Below are 18,911 nucleotides of genomic sequence, written 5' to 3'. Positions count from 1 at the left end.
TCTCCATCCCTAATAAGTCACCACTCTGCTGCTGTCTCTGTTTCCTCTCCTGAGGTAGCTTAATCACATCTTATCATTTCAGTCATGCAAATGCAATCAACATGAGATCCTTGACTTTGTGTTGATTATGATAAACATATTATGCTGAAGCAGTATTTAGTGCCGGAGACTCCTTGTGGTTCTAAGAATCCTTAAAGGGGTTGTCTCACTTCAGCAAATAGCATTTATTATACAAGCCACTAATTACTATTATCCATATTGTTTCTTTTACTGGCTGGATTCATTTTTCCATCACATGATACTGCTCGTTTCCATGGCTACAACCACCCTACAGTCCATCATCGGTGGTCGTGCTTGTGATGGAGATGTGGATATCATCCTTTACCCTACAAGATAGCTCCCATATACTCCAGCTCTCAGACAATGCTTTATCTTCTCCAAAGCATGAAGGTTTCACCCTTCCCAAGAGGACCCGCCTTCCTGATGTGTCACATATGACAAATTGTCATGGCGGACAGGAACTCAGATACACAAACAACCAAATACACAAGTGTCTAGGCTAGGTGCTGGGGAAAGGTCACCTCCTAGCACATCCCTGACTTCTCTCCCTATGCTGCTAAGCCCACTTTCAGACCTTGATGGTAGGTAAGAAGTGTCCTCGTGCCTGGGCTGCAAACACCCTAGAATCCCTGAGATGATGAAAGGGGAGAAGGGGCAGAAGACACACAAATAGCCTAGACCGCAAACAACACAAACACAAATGAAACTTATCTGAGCTGGAACAGACAATCCTTCCTTCCTGAATCCAAGACCAGAATGAATACTATAACCCGCACGGCCCTCTGGGATAGAAGGCAATTTAAGCCAATGACCCCACCCAGAGCACCTGAAGGAAGGCGGATCCAGCATGATTCCAAAACAGACAAAAAGGTTAGACACGTGCTGCCAATCTGATAGACCTCCACACACCGTCCGAGCAGGGCATGACACGTATGCTGTTCTGCTTTTAGCGAGGAAGCCATTACAAGATAGCGCTTGCTTATCGATATTTACATAATTTGCATACCAAAGTTAGTAAAACAATGCACAATGCGCAGAGGCCAAGTGTTATCTCTTTTCGTATTTTAGCCAATGGAACAATGCCAAGAGCCTCGGGGAATGCCCTCTCTGATGTCCTTATAAACTACTTCACTTCCTTTAATAAATGAGAAATTGCTTTCACCCTTGCCAGGTGGCAGTGTGACTTCTTCCATGCATGTAAAGTCCTAGGATTACACTACTAATTTGGAGCAGTAGAGCAAACACAATTAGCCATGATTGAGGGCATCTTTAACATTTTGGTGCCCAACGTGGGGATGCGGGAGAAAGGAGCATCGCAGCCGAAGGCCTGGATTCCTGGAGCACGGTGGAAGACGCTTGAGGACCGGGACTGCAGCTCCAGAGACAAGGTAAGAAAACTGGTTATCTTGCCTGCCTCCTGGCGTACTCCACAGTGCTGTGGTTATCTGTTCTGCTGTTGATGTGAGTAGCAGCTTCGGCTGATGTTGAAATCCTGCAGCCTTTAGAACCATAGACTGAAAGAGGAGTTTACTCTGCTGTGGATTTGTGTGTTGTGTTTTTGTGTCAGGCACCTACACAGTTAAAAAGTTAAGAAGAGCAAGAGATTTCCCCTGGCAGGGAGGGGAGCTCAGAGTAGAGGGGCTACTATAAATTCTTGCCTGCGGTGGCGGATGGAGTCGTCCCCGGGGAGCTCCGGGGGACTAAAATATATTCCTGCTTGCGGTGGCAATTTTTGCCTGCGGTGGCAGGGGGAGGAGTCCCGGCCTGGTAGACCAGACGTGGGAGCCAGATCGCATATACTGCACAGGGGTAAGCTCTACTTTGGTAGTGAGAAGGAGGAGGTGGCAGTTGTTTCTGTTTTGTTTGTGTTCAAGTAGCTAAGCTCATGGGACAGTCTCCATCCTTGCCTGAGGGCGAGTATACCGGCCCTCAGTTGGTAGACCGAGAAGAAGGAAGCAAACATGTGAAGCATTATAGAAAGCTAATAAAGATAGTTGGTGGTCATGAAAATGGAGAGCTACACTCTGAAATGTGGAAGAAGGAGACGCTGTGTCGTGGAAAGTTGTGTGATGAAAGTTTACTTGGTCCAGCACAAGCCTGGCACCGGACAGCAGATCGCCTGGCTGCCGGGGAAGGGGGGGGGGGGGGTCAGAGAGATGGGATGTCTATATGACAGAAAGTGCAATGCCGCCGCCCTATAATGGCACAGTGTCTAATGAAGCAGTGTCTGATAATCCACACTCTGAGAGGCTCTGCCCACTGAGTGGGGTGCCAGCCAGGGGACCAGCAGGATGGGCGTGTTGCACATTGTGGGCAGCAGAATCCAGATTCCCGAGATACGTGTCTTGCTTGTGGTGCCCCCCGGCCACACCCTTCCAGAAGTGGGAGGGCTTCTGTGATGATGCAGCCTCAGTCCGTAGATACCCACTCATCAGTACAAACAGTTGTCTTCCCTGTCCAGCAACTATCGCAGGGTGACAGATAGACCACTCTGAGTTGCCCCAATTCTCTCCTGATAACATTCGAGGAGACGGCACAGCCCTGTGAAGACTCAGTCAGTCAGACTGCAGAGAAAATGCTAAAACGAGAACTCCAACCCTGTATCCTGTGTTGAATCCGGATGGCACCTATTATGTGCCAGGGGGGCTGGTTGCCCACCCTACTGCACCCCTGAATGTGCCCATAATTATGGGAGTTGAAACACGAGGGCAGAGGAAAGAGCAGAGTGAGGAGGAGATAAAACCTCCTCGCGACGAAAGCGAAGCAGTCAGTCCCCTCTTCAGCCCCCCCCTTCATGCAGATCCCAGGAGCAGAGGGCGGGAGCTGAAGCAGCATGGAGTGCAGAAAGGGAGGACAGCAGGGGAGAGAGAGAGAGAGAGAGAGAGAGAGAGAGAAGGCCAAGATGGTGGCCAGGTTAGATGGAAAAAATAGATCTCCTAGCCAGACAAGTCCAGACTCCCACCCAAGATGTATAGAGAGGGGTGATATGTGACTTAACCCCACACAGGCCACCAATCTGGTAAACTCTCTCCCCGACCCTGAACAGCATCCCATGCCCTTCTATAGGGCATTGGAACAAATCAGGAAAACACACTCTGCCACATGGAGGGACCTATCTGGACTTACTCAAATTAAGGCAGGGGATTCTTTTTACACAACCATGGCTAAGGAACTACCAGCCCCGAACCATGGGGATGAAGAATACCAGAAAACATACCAATCTGGAGTGCACTTCTGTTAGAGAATTGGGTTAGGTCTAGACTGACTGATAAGGCATTTCAGATTCAGGACATGAAACAAGATAATGGAGAGTCAGTGGAGAACTATGCAAACTGCATAGAGCAAATGTTTTGTTTTTTTTTCAAACAAGACCCAGTACAAACCAGAATGTTGTCTAGTGCCTTTGCTGATGGACTAAAACCCCACATACAGAAAGCACTGAAAATGACCCGCCCGGAGTACCACTCCGTTCCTATTGAGACATTACTCTGGTGGCTAAAGGCATAGAGGCAGCTTCCAGAGCTAATATAATGCTCGCAGCAGAGGAGTACCCCTCCCGCACTAGGGAAGGATTCAAACTTGGTCAGTTCTGCTATGGGTGTGGCCAGTACAGCCATCTAAAAAGGGAGTGCGCGCATCGCCCCCCGCAGCAAGGAGGAGGGGGGCCACCCCATGTGTACCCATGGGCTCCACCTCCTCCCCCTCCAAGGGAGGAAGGACACCACACCACAATCCACATGTCGGAGAAGCCAATCCCACCATGGACCCCCCCCCCCCCACTGCCGGCCTGCACCTACGGTGCAGCTAGAGATAGAGGATGATATACACACATTTCTAGTGGATACTGGTGCAGTCAGAAGTGTAGTCCGGCGTGATGAGATCCCAGACCCCTCCTTCCTGGACAGCATTACTGTGCAGTGTATCGGCATTGATGGTCATGCTAGATCATCTCCCTTAACAAAACCATTTATTTTGGACCTCAGTCGTCCAACAAAGTGCTTTCACAATTTGTAGTCTTCTCCACATGCATGTTTTCTTAACCTCTTGGGAGCAGATCTGCTACAGAAGATGCAAGCCACGATACAGTTCCAGCCTAATGGCACCATTACCCTTTCTACTCCTCTTCAGCCAGAGGAGACAGTAATGCTGGCCGCTCTTATGTCCCTGGAACACTGCCCACCTGAAGGACCACTTCCAGCTGCTATATTATCTGTTGATTACCCAGGACGCTGTGGGCAAAAGGACCACAGGTTGTGGGCAGACTTCGGGTGCAACCTATCATGGTACACCTTAAGCCAGGAGCAGTACTCCCCCGGAAGCCACAATATTCCTTATCAATAGCCCAAAAGGATGCGGTCCCTCTACAAGTACGGGCCTTCCTAAGGGTTGGTGCCATAATTCCCACCACATCCCTCTGTAACACGCCCCTTTTCCCAGTGAGGAAGAAGGGTAAAAAAGGGCAACCTGATACATACAGAATGGTACATGATCTTTGAGCTGTGAATGAAGTCACCGTCTTGGAAATGCCAGTTGTATAAAATCCCCACACCTTACTTTCTGCAATTCCACCGGATGCTGCAGCCTTTTCAGTCATTGACCTAGCTAATGCCTTTTTCTCTGTGCCTTTACACCCTGATTGTCAATACCTTTTTGCCTTCACTCATGCAGAATCGCAGTATACCTGGACGGTCATGCTGCAAGGAGCTCAAAATAGCTCCTCCCAATTCAGCAAAGCCATGTCATCTATCTTAGATGAATGGAAACAGATTCATGATGATGTTGTGCTGCTCCAGTATGTGGATTATCTCTTAGTGTGTGCTCAGCACACATAGCTATGCTCGGATGCCTCACTCTCTTTACTTCTCGTCTTGTCAGATCAGGGGTGCAAGGTTTCTAAAGACAAAATCCAGTGGTGTCAATCACAGGTAGTGCTCCTCGGACATTGCCTTAGCCCTGGTGCTAAACATCTCACTGAAGAGAACAAAAAGGCTATCTTGCAGATCTAAGAACCTACTACCTCAAAACAATTACAGGCCTTCCTTGGCCTCATCTCCTACTGCCGCCCTTGGATCCTGGATGCTTCTATCCTCATGCAGCCCTTATATAACTGCATACCGCACACTCCAGTCTATCTGACAGAGGATGCCAAACTCTGTTTTCAACAGCTGAAAGCGGCCCCTCATCCTCTCCTGCTCTAGGATTACCTAACTACAACCTGCCTTTTAGACTGTATGTTATGGAGCGTCAGGGACATGCCACTGGTGTCCTTGCTCAAAGCCATGGGGGCAGGAACAGGCCTCTGGGCTACTACTCAGCCCGGTTGGACCCAGTTGCTCGAGGGACCCCTTCTTGCATACGAGCCATTCATGCCTGTCATCTTCTGCTGGACAAAACTTCTGATATTGTCCTGGATCACCCTCTTCAGGTTTTGGCCCCCCCATGACATATCTGCGATCCTTCAGCAAACTCAGCCAAAACATCTCTCTGCTGCTAGACACCTTTGCTTGCAGTGTACACTTCTCCTTACGGACACTGTTGCTATCTCTAGGTGTCATGTCCTCCACCCTGCTTCCCTCCTTCCTTTTCCTCAAAGGGAGGAGTGCTGGTGCTGAGTAGGAGGAGGATGTTTATTCTAATGATGATTTCTACTCTGGAGATTCCCATGATTGCCTGGAATTGATTAAATAAGAGACTGAGACCCTCCCGAATGTGACTGAAACAATGTTGGACAAACCTGATCTCAATCTGTTTGTAGATGGATCTCGATACGCAGATGATCAAGGCAGATATCATACTGGATATGTGATTACTTCCTTCGATGATGTGCTACAAGCCTACCCTCTTTCTCCTGACAAGTCTGCCCAACAGGCTGAAATGATAACCCTCACTGAGGCATGCAAGATAGTTGAGGGGCAGACTTCCAACATATACACGGACTCTAGATACGCCTTTGGAGTAGCTCATGACTTCGGCCTCATCTGGAGGAGCCGCAATTTCATCATAGCAAGTGGAACTCCTGTAAAACATGCTGAAGCTGTGCAAGCGTTAATGGAGGCCCTGACAATCCCTAAGCAGGTGGCCATACTCAAAGTCAAGGCACACTCAAAGGCAGATACTCTAGAAACCCAGGGAAACGCCAGGGCTGATAAAGCGGCAAAGGGGGCTACAATGAGGAAAAGGAAGAAGGTGAAGACAATGATAGCCCAGACATGATCAAAGGTCGCAAGGAGCGAGGCAGGTATACCATGTGGATTTGCTCTCACCAAGGAAAAACTGGAAGATATGCAGGAAGCAGCATCAGAAGAGGAGAAAGAAGTGTGGTTCGAAAAAGGAGGAGACCCGGATGAAGACAGGATTTGGAGGAAAGAACATCTCCTCTGTTTGCCTCGAAGTCTCTACCCTGCGGTTGTCCCCTGGGCTCATGGGCCTACACACTTGGGGAAAACTGTAATGAACAACCTCATCTCTTCTATATGGCTTGCTCCAGCCTTTTCTATGCTCACTGCCCGGTATGTAAATAGCTGCATGGTCCGTGCCAGATGCAACCCAGGGAAAATGGAAAAAGTCCCTGTCAAGTGCCTACCAAAACCTCTCTACCCGTTTCAAAGGATTCAGATTGACCACATACTGCGCAGGGATTTCAGTGTGCTCTGGGGGTCATAGACATGTTCTCTGGATGGCCTGAAGCCTAACCGGTTTAGAATCAGACAGCAAAGACAACAGTGAAGAAGCTGTTGAAGGAAATTGTCTGTAGATTTGGGGTACCTGAAGTAATAGAGAGTGATCAAGGAACTGGCTTAGCAGCGGACTTGGCCCAGGAGATATGGGCCGCACTGGGAACTCACCATGCCTTCCATACCCCGTACAGACCACAAATCAGTGGCAAAGTGGAAAGAATTAACGGCACATTGAAGCTTAAAATGCTGAAAATGGCTCAAGAGACTGGAAAACCATGGCCAGAGACTCTTTCAATTGCCCTATTCAGTGTCAGACATCACCCTAGGGGGAAAGAGACGCTGTCCCCTTTTGAGATTTAGTTTGGCAGTGCCCCCAAGTTAGGATGGTATTTTCCCCAAGAACTTGCTTTACAACATGATTGCTTGTCTGCTTATGTATCTGATCTGTGTAAACATCTGACTGACCTACATTTCCGAGTATTTTCTTCACTTCCAGATCCCAGCCAGATTCCTGAAAGTCATACCCTTCAACCAGGAGATTGGGTTCTGGTGAAAAGGCACGTCAGAAAGACTCTGGAGCCCAGATTTGATGGCCCATTCCAGGTTCTGCTAACTACCCCTACTTCAGTGAAACTCAAGGGCAAGAAGACCTGGACACACGCTTCCCACTGCAAGAAGTTTCCAGCCCCCCATACTGAGACCTGCTGAGAATGATATCCTTTTTGGTCTTCCTGTTGGGAGGGGGTGTGGGTCTTGTGGGAGCAGATACAGCCCAATGTTCATACTGGGCCTCAGACACCGGTACATGGATATTCTGGGTGAACATTACAGAGCAGATGCAGGTATGTGAATTTGACATCTGTGATGTTGCAGATTGCAGTTGTCCTGACAGTTGGATGTTCGATTTTGCTTCATTGCAATATTACATATGTGTCACCAGGACCAATAATGAATACCCCTGGACTCTATATTGGGAACTTTTCGTCTGGAAAGTGCTCCGGTCTTACCTTTATACTCAAAGACAGCTGTGATTCGCAGAGACAGCGTGCTACCTGTACTGTAGGCCGTGATACCCCCCTTCCCTCCTCCTGACCTTCAATTTGTGCTCCGGACTGTTAACTTCCTTTGCAAAACCCATATAGGCTTGGCCCAAAAAAATTCGGAGACCTCTCTACCTATAACAGGAGGTCCGCTTGACTTCTTAAGCCACAGACCCAATTTTTCAGGCCTGCACAGTAGTCTGCTTCCTCCTATTTGGATCTTTTCTCCCTTTTATGTGTATTTCCTCTATCAATATGTCATTTTAAGTCACAAGCAAATGGAGATGTGAGAACTGCCTCCTCCCTAATCTCCAATGCAACTTTAGATAAAACATGCTGTAAAATTCCTCTTTAGGAGGGGCAGATTTAAGCTACTATAGAAGTCTACAGCACATATGGTGAAAGTGGGCAGATATACAATAGGGGCTACAGTCAGGAATCGCAGTAAGAGGTAATAAGTCTGGAGCATCTTCTGAAGTTCTGTCTGGCAGAAAATCTACAGCTGCTCGGGAGCTGGAGAGGATTTCTGGTCTACTGTGCACATGCTGTTAAAGGAATCAGGCCGCAGAGATGTTGGTGCAGGAGAAACACAGGCGGCGCCACTGAGTAACTGCAGATCTGAGACAGGATGGACAATAAGGACCATAAGGGCGTTACAAAACTGTGGCTAAATAGCAACACACAGTTCAGCTCTGTACGCCACCCCCACCGCTATCCCTACCTACTTGCATGATCCACCCTGACTAGCAGCCCACAACTCGGCAACGGTCCCTAACTTGACTAACTGCAGGAGCCTAAACCTAGTGGGGTAAAAGAGTAGTCAGACAGAAAGAGGTCAAAACCAGACACTCAAAATATGGACTGGATCACAATCTAAAAGTAAGTTAAAATCAGTCCAAACAAGAGAGATACGTCACAGCACAAACAAAAAATAAACAGAGTCAAATACCAGATGTGGTCAGAGCCAGCAGAGAACCTCAGAGGAAATATTCAGCAATCAGAAGCAAGGTCAGGGACAATCTAAAAATCAGAATGCCAGGGATCTAGATAGAAATACAACACACGCCAAGAAGACCAATCACAGGCACCTGCTGCCAGCAACCGCCTGTTAAAATGGCCCACCTTTATGTCAGGCAACACATTCCCGTCTCTTCCCACAATTTCCACCAAATTCCCTGATACACGGACTTCATGGTTGAACAAGTAAGAACAACGAAAATCCTTTGTTTTGTCCAGGGGAGCGCAGTGTTCCTTCAGGACCACACTAACTACACTACATCCTCTCCACCGACTCACCTCATCTCTCAGTTGTATCAGATTCTATTGACTGGTTCATGCAAAGACAATCCAAATTTTATCGCTGGATGGGAATTGGAATTAGGAATTACCATAGAAAGAGCGGCTCTACAAAAAGCATTTCAATTTTCCCATAAGCTTTCTATGAAAACCATAAGGTCTTATCCCATTGGTACAGATACCCAGTGAGACGACATAGAAGCTTTCCCTCGGTATCAGATTTATGCTGGAGCTGCAACAAGGAAAGAGGTAAATGCTACACGTTTGGTGGGGGTGCGACTTAATCAAGCCCTTTTGGGACTCTATATTTAAAGCTTTCAACAAAATCTCACGAAGAACAGTTGATAATTCCCCGCAAATAGCGCTCCTCTCCATCGTTCCGGGCTCTATTTCATCCCAAAAAGGGAACCTGCTGAGATTCTTTATTACGGCCGCTAGAGCAGTAATTCCTAGACACTGGGGTTCGGCGCATGTGCCCACCATGAGAGAGTGGTTCCAGGAAATGCAGCAGATAGGATGGAGGAAATTGCTGCAGAAGCCTCAGACCTGTCCTCCAAATACCACGAGACTTGGGCATGTTGGATAGATGCGCAGGAATCTCCCGACTTCCTTTCTTTATTGGCGGTCTAATCTGCTCTCAGTTGAGCTGAGATATCAAAATATAATATACGCTACCCAATTAGGACTTACTTCTTCCCCCCTCCTTCTCCCTCTTCCCTCCCTCGCTCCGCTCCCCCCCCCCTACCATCCCTCTTTCCTATTTCTTCTCTTTCTTTCCACTCACTACTTTGTTCCTTTCTTTTTCGTTTTCCATATTAATGGTTTGAAGGCAAATTGGTTCACTGGGTTACACTGAGGTTTGATAAAGCATGTTGTTTTATGCTATTTACTGTTCTTATACACGTACTTAAAATGTGCCTTATTGTACTTTGAATTCGGAAAAAGTTCAATAAAAATAAACAAACAAAAAAATGGCCCACCTCAGGAAGCATGTGACACCGGCACCGAGACCAATTGGCTCTGCATCCCTGCTAAAGGAACAAAACAACTCCGGCTGCACCACAACAGAGAGGCCAGGCTCACTGCTGGAGCACGGACAGGTGAGCATGTGACAACTACCTGAGATTCTGACCCACTGCAGGAAGATGAAGTCCACAGCTTCAGGGTGGAAGACCTAGAAGGCCAGTTGAGGAATCCATAGCACATCACAGGAAGACACCTCTGGAAGAGACAGACAATCGATCCTCCTATCCCCCTTCCCTAGCAACTGGTCCTCCATTACATGTCACTGCACACACGTGTATACACTGCACATGACAGGTCTTACCTTGTGATATAAGAGGCTGGTGCTCCTCCATTACATGTCACTGCACACACATGTACACACTGCACATGACGGGTCTTACCTTGTGATATAAGAGGCTGGTGCTCCTCCATTACATGTCACTGCACACACGTGTATACACTGCACATGACGGCTCTTACCCTGTGATATAAGAGGCTGGTGGTCCTCCATTACATGTCACTGCACACACGTGTACACACTGCACATGACGGCTCTTACCTTGTGATATAAGAGGCTGGTGCTCCTTCATTACATGTCACTGCACACACGTGTATACACTGCACATGACGGCTCTTACCCTGTGATATAAGAGGCTGGTGGTCCTCCATTACATGTCACTGCACACACGTGTACACACTGCACATGACGGCTCTTACCTTGTGATATAAGAGGCTGGTGCTCCTTCATTACATGTCACTGCACACACGTGTATACACTGCACATGACGGCTCTTACCCTGTGATATAAGAGGCTGGTGGTCCTCCATTACATGTCACTGCACACACGTGTACACACTGCACATGACGGCTCTTACCTTGTGATATAAGAGGCTGGTGCTCCTCCATTACATGTCACTGCACACACGTGTACACACTGCACATGACGGCTCTTACCTTGTGATATAAGAGGCTGGTGCTCCTCCATCATGGCCTCCTTGTACAGATCCTTGTGTCCTTCTATATACTCCCACTCCTCCATGGAGAAATAGACAGTGACATCCTGACACCTTATAGGAACCTGACAACACAATGACACCGTCATCACCCAGACCCCTCCAGTGCTGTTACTGGAGAATTTCCCAGCATTCCCAGCAGTGTCACCTCTCCAGTCAGCAGCTCCATCATCTTGTGGGTGAGTTCTAGGATCTTCTGCTCATGTATCAGGGGGTGAGGGGGAGGCTCTGTGATGGGGTGAGAGGTCCTGCTCCGCCCTCCTGACTCCTGGAGATGGATGATGGGAGTCACACAGTCCCCCGATGTCTTCTTCACGATTGTGTACTCCTGTGGATGGAGAGAGACACTTAGGGAATAAACCCTTCAGGAGCCATATGCTCTCCTCCGGCCCTCTCCTCCGGGGTACAACGTGCCTACTTACCTTCTCATGGCTTCTACAACATGACTATTGGTCACTGGTCACATGACACATCACTCACCATATTGGGGGCTGATCTTCAGGTTCTCCATCACTTGGAAGGTCTGGAGGCCGTTCTCCAGGACCCTGGACTCTTCCTATGATGGATTCTCCTTCCCGATGTCTGACTTGCTACAGAATACAATACAGAGGAGAGAAATCTAGAAAAGTTTACCTCTCCGCTCAGCAGGGAGATGATCTCCAAGGTGAGGTCTAATATTCTTCTGCTGATCTCCTTCCTGTCCATCCTTGGTGGTCATTCAGGAGAAGAGGAGAGAACTGGAGGAGCTGGAGGCTTCTAGTACTTCTAGGACCTGTGGTGATGTCACTGTCATCTGATCCATTTTGCTGAGCCCCGCCCCCTACTGTGATCACGTGATAGTGATGTCATCACAGGACCACCTTCTACTCCCTCCATTATTGAGCCCCGCCCCCTGCACTGATCACATGATGGTGACGTCACCCCAGGTCCTTCAGCTCTGGCAGTGCAGCAGATACTGGGCAGGTCCTGGTCTCTTCTCTAGGAGTTCTGGACGGTTGTGACTAAATCCTCTCCTCCATAAGGACCTGCTCCTCAGCAGTGATAGGAGATGGCCGACTCTACAGGAGCTGTCTGTTTCCCATCATCTGTAGGGACCTCTTCTTCTGCCTCGTTGATCTGGTTACTGAACCGTGTTAGGATTTAGTTGCTTCTCAATGACTCGGCTACATCCCCTTGTCTATTGGGACCTGGTCATTAAACATAGTAACATAGTACATAAGGCCGAAAAAAGCCCTCTGTCCATCCAGTTCGACCTGTTATCCTGCAAGTTGATCCAGAGGAAAGAAAAAAAAAAAAAGAGGTAGAAGCCAATTTTCCCCACTTTAGGGGAATAAAAAATTCCTTCCCGACTCCAATCAGGCATCAGAATAACTCCCTGGATCAACGACCCCTCTCTAGTAGCTATAGCCTGTAATATTATTACACTCCAGAAATACATCCAGGCCCCTCTTGAATTCCTTTATTGTAGTCACCATCACCACCTCCTCAGGCAGAGAGTTCCATAGTCTCACTGCTCTTACCGTAAAGAATCCTCTTCTATGTTTGTGTACAAACCTTCTTTCCTCCAGACGCAGAGGATGTCCCCTCGTCACAGTCCTGGGGATAAATAGATGATGGGAGAGATCTCTGTACTGACCCCTGATATATTTATACATATTAATTAGATCTCCCCTTAGTCGTCTTTTTTCTAAAGTGAATAACCCTAATTTTGATCATCTTTCAGGGTACTGTAGTTGCCCCATTCCAGTTATTACTTTAGTTGCCCTCCTCTGGACCCTCTCCAGCTCTGCTATGTCTGCCTTGTTCACAGGAGCCCAGAACTGTACACAGTACTCCATGTGTGGTCTGACCAGTGATTTATAAAGTGGTAGGACTATGTTCTCATCACAGCATCTATGCCCCTTCTGATGCAACCCATTATCTTATTGGGCTTGGCAGCAGCTGCCTGACACTGGTTTTTGCTACTTAGTTAGCTATTTATTAAGATTCCTAGATCCTTTTCCATGTCAGTGTTACCCAGTGTTTTATCATTTAGTATGTACGGGTGACTTGCATTATTCCTTCCCATGTGCATAACCTTACATTTGTCAGTGTTAAACCTCATCTGCCACTTATCTGCCCAAGCCTCCGATCTATCCAGATCCCTCTGTAGTAGTATACTGTCCTCTGTAGTATATATACAGTATACTGTCCTATGTAGTATATATACAGTATACTGTCCTCTTCAGTGTTAATTACTTTACACAGTTTAGTGTCATCTGCAAAAATTGATACTTTACTATGCATGCCTTCTAAAAGATCATTAATAAATATATTGAAGAGAATAGGGCCCAATACTGACCCCTGAGGTACTCCACTAGTGACAGTGACACAATCTGAGTATGTACCGTTAATAACCACCCTCTGTTTTCTATCACTGAGCCAGTTACTTACCCACATACAGACGTTTTCTCCCAGTCCGAGCATTCTCATTTTATATACTAACCTTTTATGTGGTACAGTGTCAAATGCTTTGGAGAAGTCCAGATATACGACATCCATTGATTCGCCGCTGTCAAGTCTAGAACTTACCTCCTCATAGAAACTGATTAAATTAGTTTGGCATGACCGATCCCTCATGAAGCCATGCTGATATGATGTTATTTGCTTATTTCCGTTGAGATGCTCTAAGATAGCATCTCTCAGAAAACCTTCAAACAGTTTACCCACGACAGATGCTAAACTTACCGGCCTATAGTTTCCAGGCTCTGTTTTTGGACATTTTTTTAATATTGGCACCACATTTGCTATGCGCCAATCCTGTGGGACATTCCCTGTCAGTATAGAGTCCGCAAATATCAGAAATAAGGGTCTGGCTATGATACTACTTTATTCCCTTAGGATACGGGGGTGTATGCCATCTGGTCCTGGCGATTTGTCTATTTTAATCTTTTTAAGTCGCTGATGTACTTCTTCCTGGGTCAGACAGGACACTTTTAGTGGGGAATTTATTTTTACATTCTGCATGTCATCTGAGAGTTTATTTTCCTCAGTGAATACATTGGAGAAAAAAATAATTAACAGCTTTGCTTTCTCCTCGTCGCTCTCTGCGACTCCCCCCTCATTACTCTTTAAAGGGCCGACACCTTCAGATTTATACTTTTTAACATTTATATAATTTGTAAGGGATCGTTTACTTTTAGGGGGTCGCCAGCACAAATTACTTCACCAGACAAGGGTAGAATGTCCAAACTCGTGTTTTATTCCGGACGTTTCAGCAAAACAGTAAAATAAAGAGAAAATTCCGGCTCTTGAACAACAGGAGAATTTTCTCTTTATTTTACTGGTTTGCTACAACGGCCGTGTCCAGGCTGGTTGCCTTGCTCACCACAGGTGCAACAGGTGAGAGCTGCTCAACCTTTCCATTTATTCTTTCAGCAAAAAGGGTTATGAAGTCGCAGCTTCAACTTATTACGTGTGACATCCACACAAAATAACAACCCCTTGCCCGGCTAGGCTCTAATTAAACATATAAGCGTATCCCTGACTCACCTAGAGAGCCCTGTTCACACATAGAACACAAATTCGGCTTTCCTCCGCCATTCAGTCCAGCAACCTCCAGGCTGTGACACTTCAATACCTTTTGGGGGATTGTGGCCCAGTAGTCCTCCCGACTCTGGCCTCGTGATCCTTGTTTCATAGGCGTCACCGCATCCCCCAAAGTTCAGGCTATCGCCTAGCCTCGTGGCCCCTCAGCCCACCCGGCTGAGACCACTCACACAGAGCCTCACCAGGACTCTGCTTCACAAAACACTCCAGAGTGAGACACACTACTTACTGTTCCCAGTAAAAACCCGCCCTGGACTAGCTGGAACCAGCTATTCTAACTATTTTGGTGTCCACAGCTAACTTAGTGGCCACCTATCTAGGGGCCTTTACTCCACCAAGGCCTGGCCCCTTGGTGACACACTCCCGGTGCAAACAACACCCCTTTTAATATGCATCCCCGGGACTTTACTGCACATCTCAATGTTCACATTGCCACATATTCCCCCCCCCCCCCTTTCCTGTTCAAACCTGTGGGGGTGAACACATGTACCAACCGGATGCTCATGATAGGGCATTTGCATTATACTGCCATCTTCTGGCTTAACTTTCCCCCTGGAAGAGATGGCCAGCGTCGCAGGCATCCCTTTATTTTGCCAGACCCAGGCCAACAGAGCTTGGTTTACCATAAACACTGCCTTCCTACCTAGACTACAGTGTCTAGGGGCCTCCTCCGTCTCCTCTTCGCTAGAGAACTTATCTTTCTGGCTTGCTTCTTTTCCATATTTCTTCTTAGGCCCGCAATCTTTAACTTCTGCAACCTTTACAGCCGCATTTTCAACAGGGAGCTCCTGCCTCCTCCTTTTATTGGAGATCTGGCTGTCAGTTTTAAACCACCCTTCAGCCGCTCTAATGTCACCTGGTGTTCACACTCACTTTGTTTCTTTATTCTATCACCAGATAGCACTTCTCTTTCTTCTTTAGTCCCCACAGGGGTTACCTCAGGTTTGGCTTCAGTATCATAGTCTTCTGCTTCTTCAGTGGCTCTACCCACTTCGGCAGACCCCTCTTCTGCCTTATCCTTGGTCTTTGGAACATCTGAGGATTTCTCCCACTACAACTCATCGTCCTTAGCTTCTTCAGCCTTTCAGTCTCCTTTGGAGTCTTCATTCACTTTGTTGGCTTTCTCATCCTTCTCAGACATGGCATCATATACTTCCAATCTGAACCCCTCCTCCTCTTTCTCATCAAGGTTAAAGGCACTGGGGACACCGGGGTCTTCACTAGACTTCTGGTATTTTCTCCATAGGCTCACCCAGGATATTGTTCTCCTTTCGGGCAGGATTCAGGAGAGCCAGTCCATTGTAGTAGACAGGATCCTCATACTGGTCATCCATCTCCCCGTATTTCTTCCCCAGCAGACTGCTGGCTTTCTGGAGGGCATTGACAGCAGGAGGAGAGGTCTTTCATGACCAGGTCCTTGCCACACACTGCCATGAATCTCTTGTCTTCTGCATCCACATCAGCCCCATCAACTGGTTCAGCAGATACATCTTCCATCTTCTTCTCTGCCTCGGCCGGCACCACGGCGCCACCATCACCAGTCCCATTCTTACCAGGCTCTGGCTTAGACTTCTTGACGTCTTTCAGAGGACTCCCCTTTTCAGGTTTCTAATTTTCCACCTGTTGCTCGAGAGCACGCTTAGATTTCTCCAACTCATAGACGTTCTTCCCGACGTCATCTTTTGAGCGCATGAGATTTTTCATCTTTGCTCTGAGTTGCCACTTTTTCAAGGGCTCTGGCCAAGGAGAGGGCTTTGGTCTCCTTCTCCCGAGCATCAGCCTCCGCTCGGTCACGTTCTTCGGCATATCGAGCCGATATGTACAGTATTTCTCTTCAACCAGGAGCTGGTCAAACTTCTTCTGTTTCTTCTCCAATCTAGACACAGTTTGTCTCTGGTGGTCCAGGTCCACCATCCGTTCACGTAACTCTTGATCAAGTTGAGCCATCCTGGCTTCCAAATGTCTTTTCTCCTCCAAGAGAGCAGATTTTTTTGAGGCGCTGTTTAAGACCTCATCAGCCAGCTCATCCCTTTCTTGCTCTGCATGACATCTGCTTCGCTCAGAAGCTGCAGGTTCCTCTTGAAGTTGGAGAATTTCTGCTTCTATTTTTGACTCTAGATCCTTCAGTTCATTCATCTCTTTCTGAGTCTCTTCCTGTGACTCCTCTGGAGCTTTCTGCAGTTGCTCTGCGATTACCGCTAGTCCCTTCTCTAGTGTATCTAGGTACTGTGCAAAGCGAGTGAAAACATCTTCAAGTTTGTAGCTGTACTGACCTGTCAGGTCATCTACCCCTGCCTGGGTGTGGGTCTCAGACACTAGGTTGCCGTATCCCCAGTCAGCTCTCGTCCCGTCAGGTATAACTGTCATCTGGTCGCTACTAGTAACCACTTTAGTTTCACCAGAAACTGACATGGCAGCCTCACTCTCTGAGCTGCTATCAGCCACATTACATATATCACGTGTACCACGCTTGTCATTATCATCCCTGACCTCTAGGGGCACACATGAGCTAATCCCCACATTGGACATTTCCTCAGTAACCATAGAACCCTGTGGAGACTGCATACCCACTTCTGGTACATACTCTAGCCCCACCACATTGTCTACAATGGGGTCTCCTAGCGGTGTTCCTTTAAAATTTATCAACACTTTTACATCAGACACATGTTTACCGACAGGGGGAGCTTCTTCCCCAATCACAGCCTGCAAAGGAAAAGGCATGTCATTATTATCACATATTTCACATGACATCACATTCCCATTATGCATTTCGGCAAACGTGGTACCATCACTTTGCACCTTATCAGCTCCACTGTTTCTAATGGTCACTTCATTTAACCCCTTAAGGACGTAGGACGCACCGGTACGCCATGTTTACCGAGTCCTTAAGGACCCAGGACGCCTAAATTTAAAATTTAATTGCGGCGGGGGTTAATCGGAACAGGATGTCCGCTGAAATCATTCAGCGGGCATCCTGTCACAACGCTGGGGGGTCATGTGACCCCCGGCATTGGCGATCACCGCAAACCGCAGGTCAATTCAGACCTTCGGTTTGTGGTTTTACCTTATCAGGCGGGCGGCGGTGCCATCGGGTCCCCATGCGGCTGTAGGGGGGGACCCGGTGGCATGGAAGGCAGCTCGATGCCTTCCTGAGGCATCGGCGCTGCCTTCCAGTGACGAGCCTGTTACTATACTATCCCGTAGTTTATAAAATGGGGTCACTTTTTTGGAGTTTCTACTCTAGGGGGGGCATCAGGAGGGCTTCAAATGGGACATGGTGTCCAAAAAAACTGTCCAGCAAAATCTGCCTTCCAAAAACCGTATGGCATTCCTTTCCTTCTGCGCCCTGCCGTGTGCCCGTACAGCCGTTTACAACCACATATGGGGTGTTTCTGTAAACGACAGTTTGGCTGTTAACCCTTGCTTTGTAACTGGAAAAAAATTATTAAAATTGAAAATCTGCCCAAAAAAGTGAAATTTTAAAATTGTATCTCTATTTTCCATTAATTCTTGTGGAACATCTAAAGGGTTAACAACGTTTGTAAAATCAGTTTTGAATACCTTGAGGGGTGTAGTTTATAGAATGGGGTCATTTTGGGGTGGTTTCTATTATGTAAGCCTCGCAAAGTGACTTCAGACCTGAACTGGTCCCTAAAAATTAGGTTTTTGAAAATTTCTTGCTTCTAAACTTCTAAGCCTTGTAACATCCCCAAAAAATAAAATATCATTCCCAAATGATCCAAACATGAATTATACATATGGGGAATGTAAAGTAATAACTATTTTCGGAGGTATTACTATGTATTATAGAAGTAGAGAAATTAAAACTTGGAAATTTGCAATTTTTTGCAAATATTTGGTAAATTTGGTATTTTTTAATAAATAAAAATGATTTTTTTTAACTTCATTTTACCAGTGTCATGAAGTACAATATGGAAAAACAATCTCACAATGGCCTGGATAAGTCAAGGCGTTTTAAAGTTATCAGCACTTAAAGTGACACTGGTCAGATATGCAAAAAATGGCCAAGTCCTTAAGGTGAAATAGGGCTGAGTCCTTAAGGGGTTAACGGGCTAGGTACCAGTTCTGCGTGAGTTACGCGACCGACCGCAGAAGTGTTTCTACCCCACAAATCACAGAACAACCTTCTCTCATGTACGAGCGAATTTACAGCAGCAAGTCCATCAGTCCCAGCTGTCACTATAGCCTCACACTCAGTGAGGACTACCTGA

General features: G+C 47.1%; 1 protein-coding gene and 1 pseudogene across 1 annotated transcript in view; both read right to left on the bottom strand.

Moving 5' to 3' along the window:
- The window catches only part of LOC122930544 (zinc finger protein 420-like), a 35,199-nt gene extending 24,106 nt beyond the window's left edge, over positions 1-11,093 (bottom strand). Inside the window, exon 1 of the mRNA XM_044284019.1 lies at positions 11,033-11,093. Within this exon, the coding sequence (XP_044139954.1) occupies positions 11,033-11,066 (34 nt within the window). The 5' untranslated portion in view covers positions 11,067-11,093. The remainder of the gene's footprint in view (positions 1-11,032) is intronic.
- Positions 11,094-15,763: 4,670 nt separating this feature from the next.
- LOC122930539 lies at positions 15,764-16,158 on the bottom strand (annotated as a pseudogene).
- Positions 16,159-18,911: the final 2,753 nt, after the last annotated feature.

This window comes from Bufo gargarizans, chromosome 1, assembly GCF_014858855.1.
Source record: "Bufo gargarizans isolate SCDJY-AF-19 chromosome 1, ASM1485885v1, whole genome shotgun sequence".
In the NCBI taxonomy this organism is placed as follows: domain Eukaryota; kingdom Metazoa; phylum Chordata; class Amphibia; order Anura; family Bufonidae; genus Bufo; species Bufo gargarizans.
This window is presented reverse-complemented; position numbering and strand designations above follow the sequence as displayed.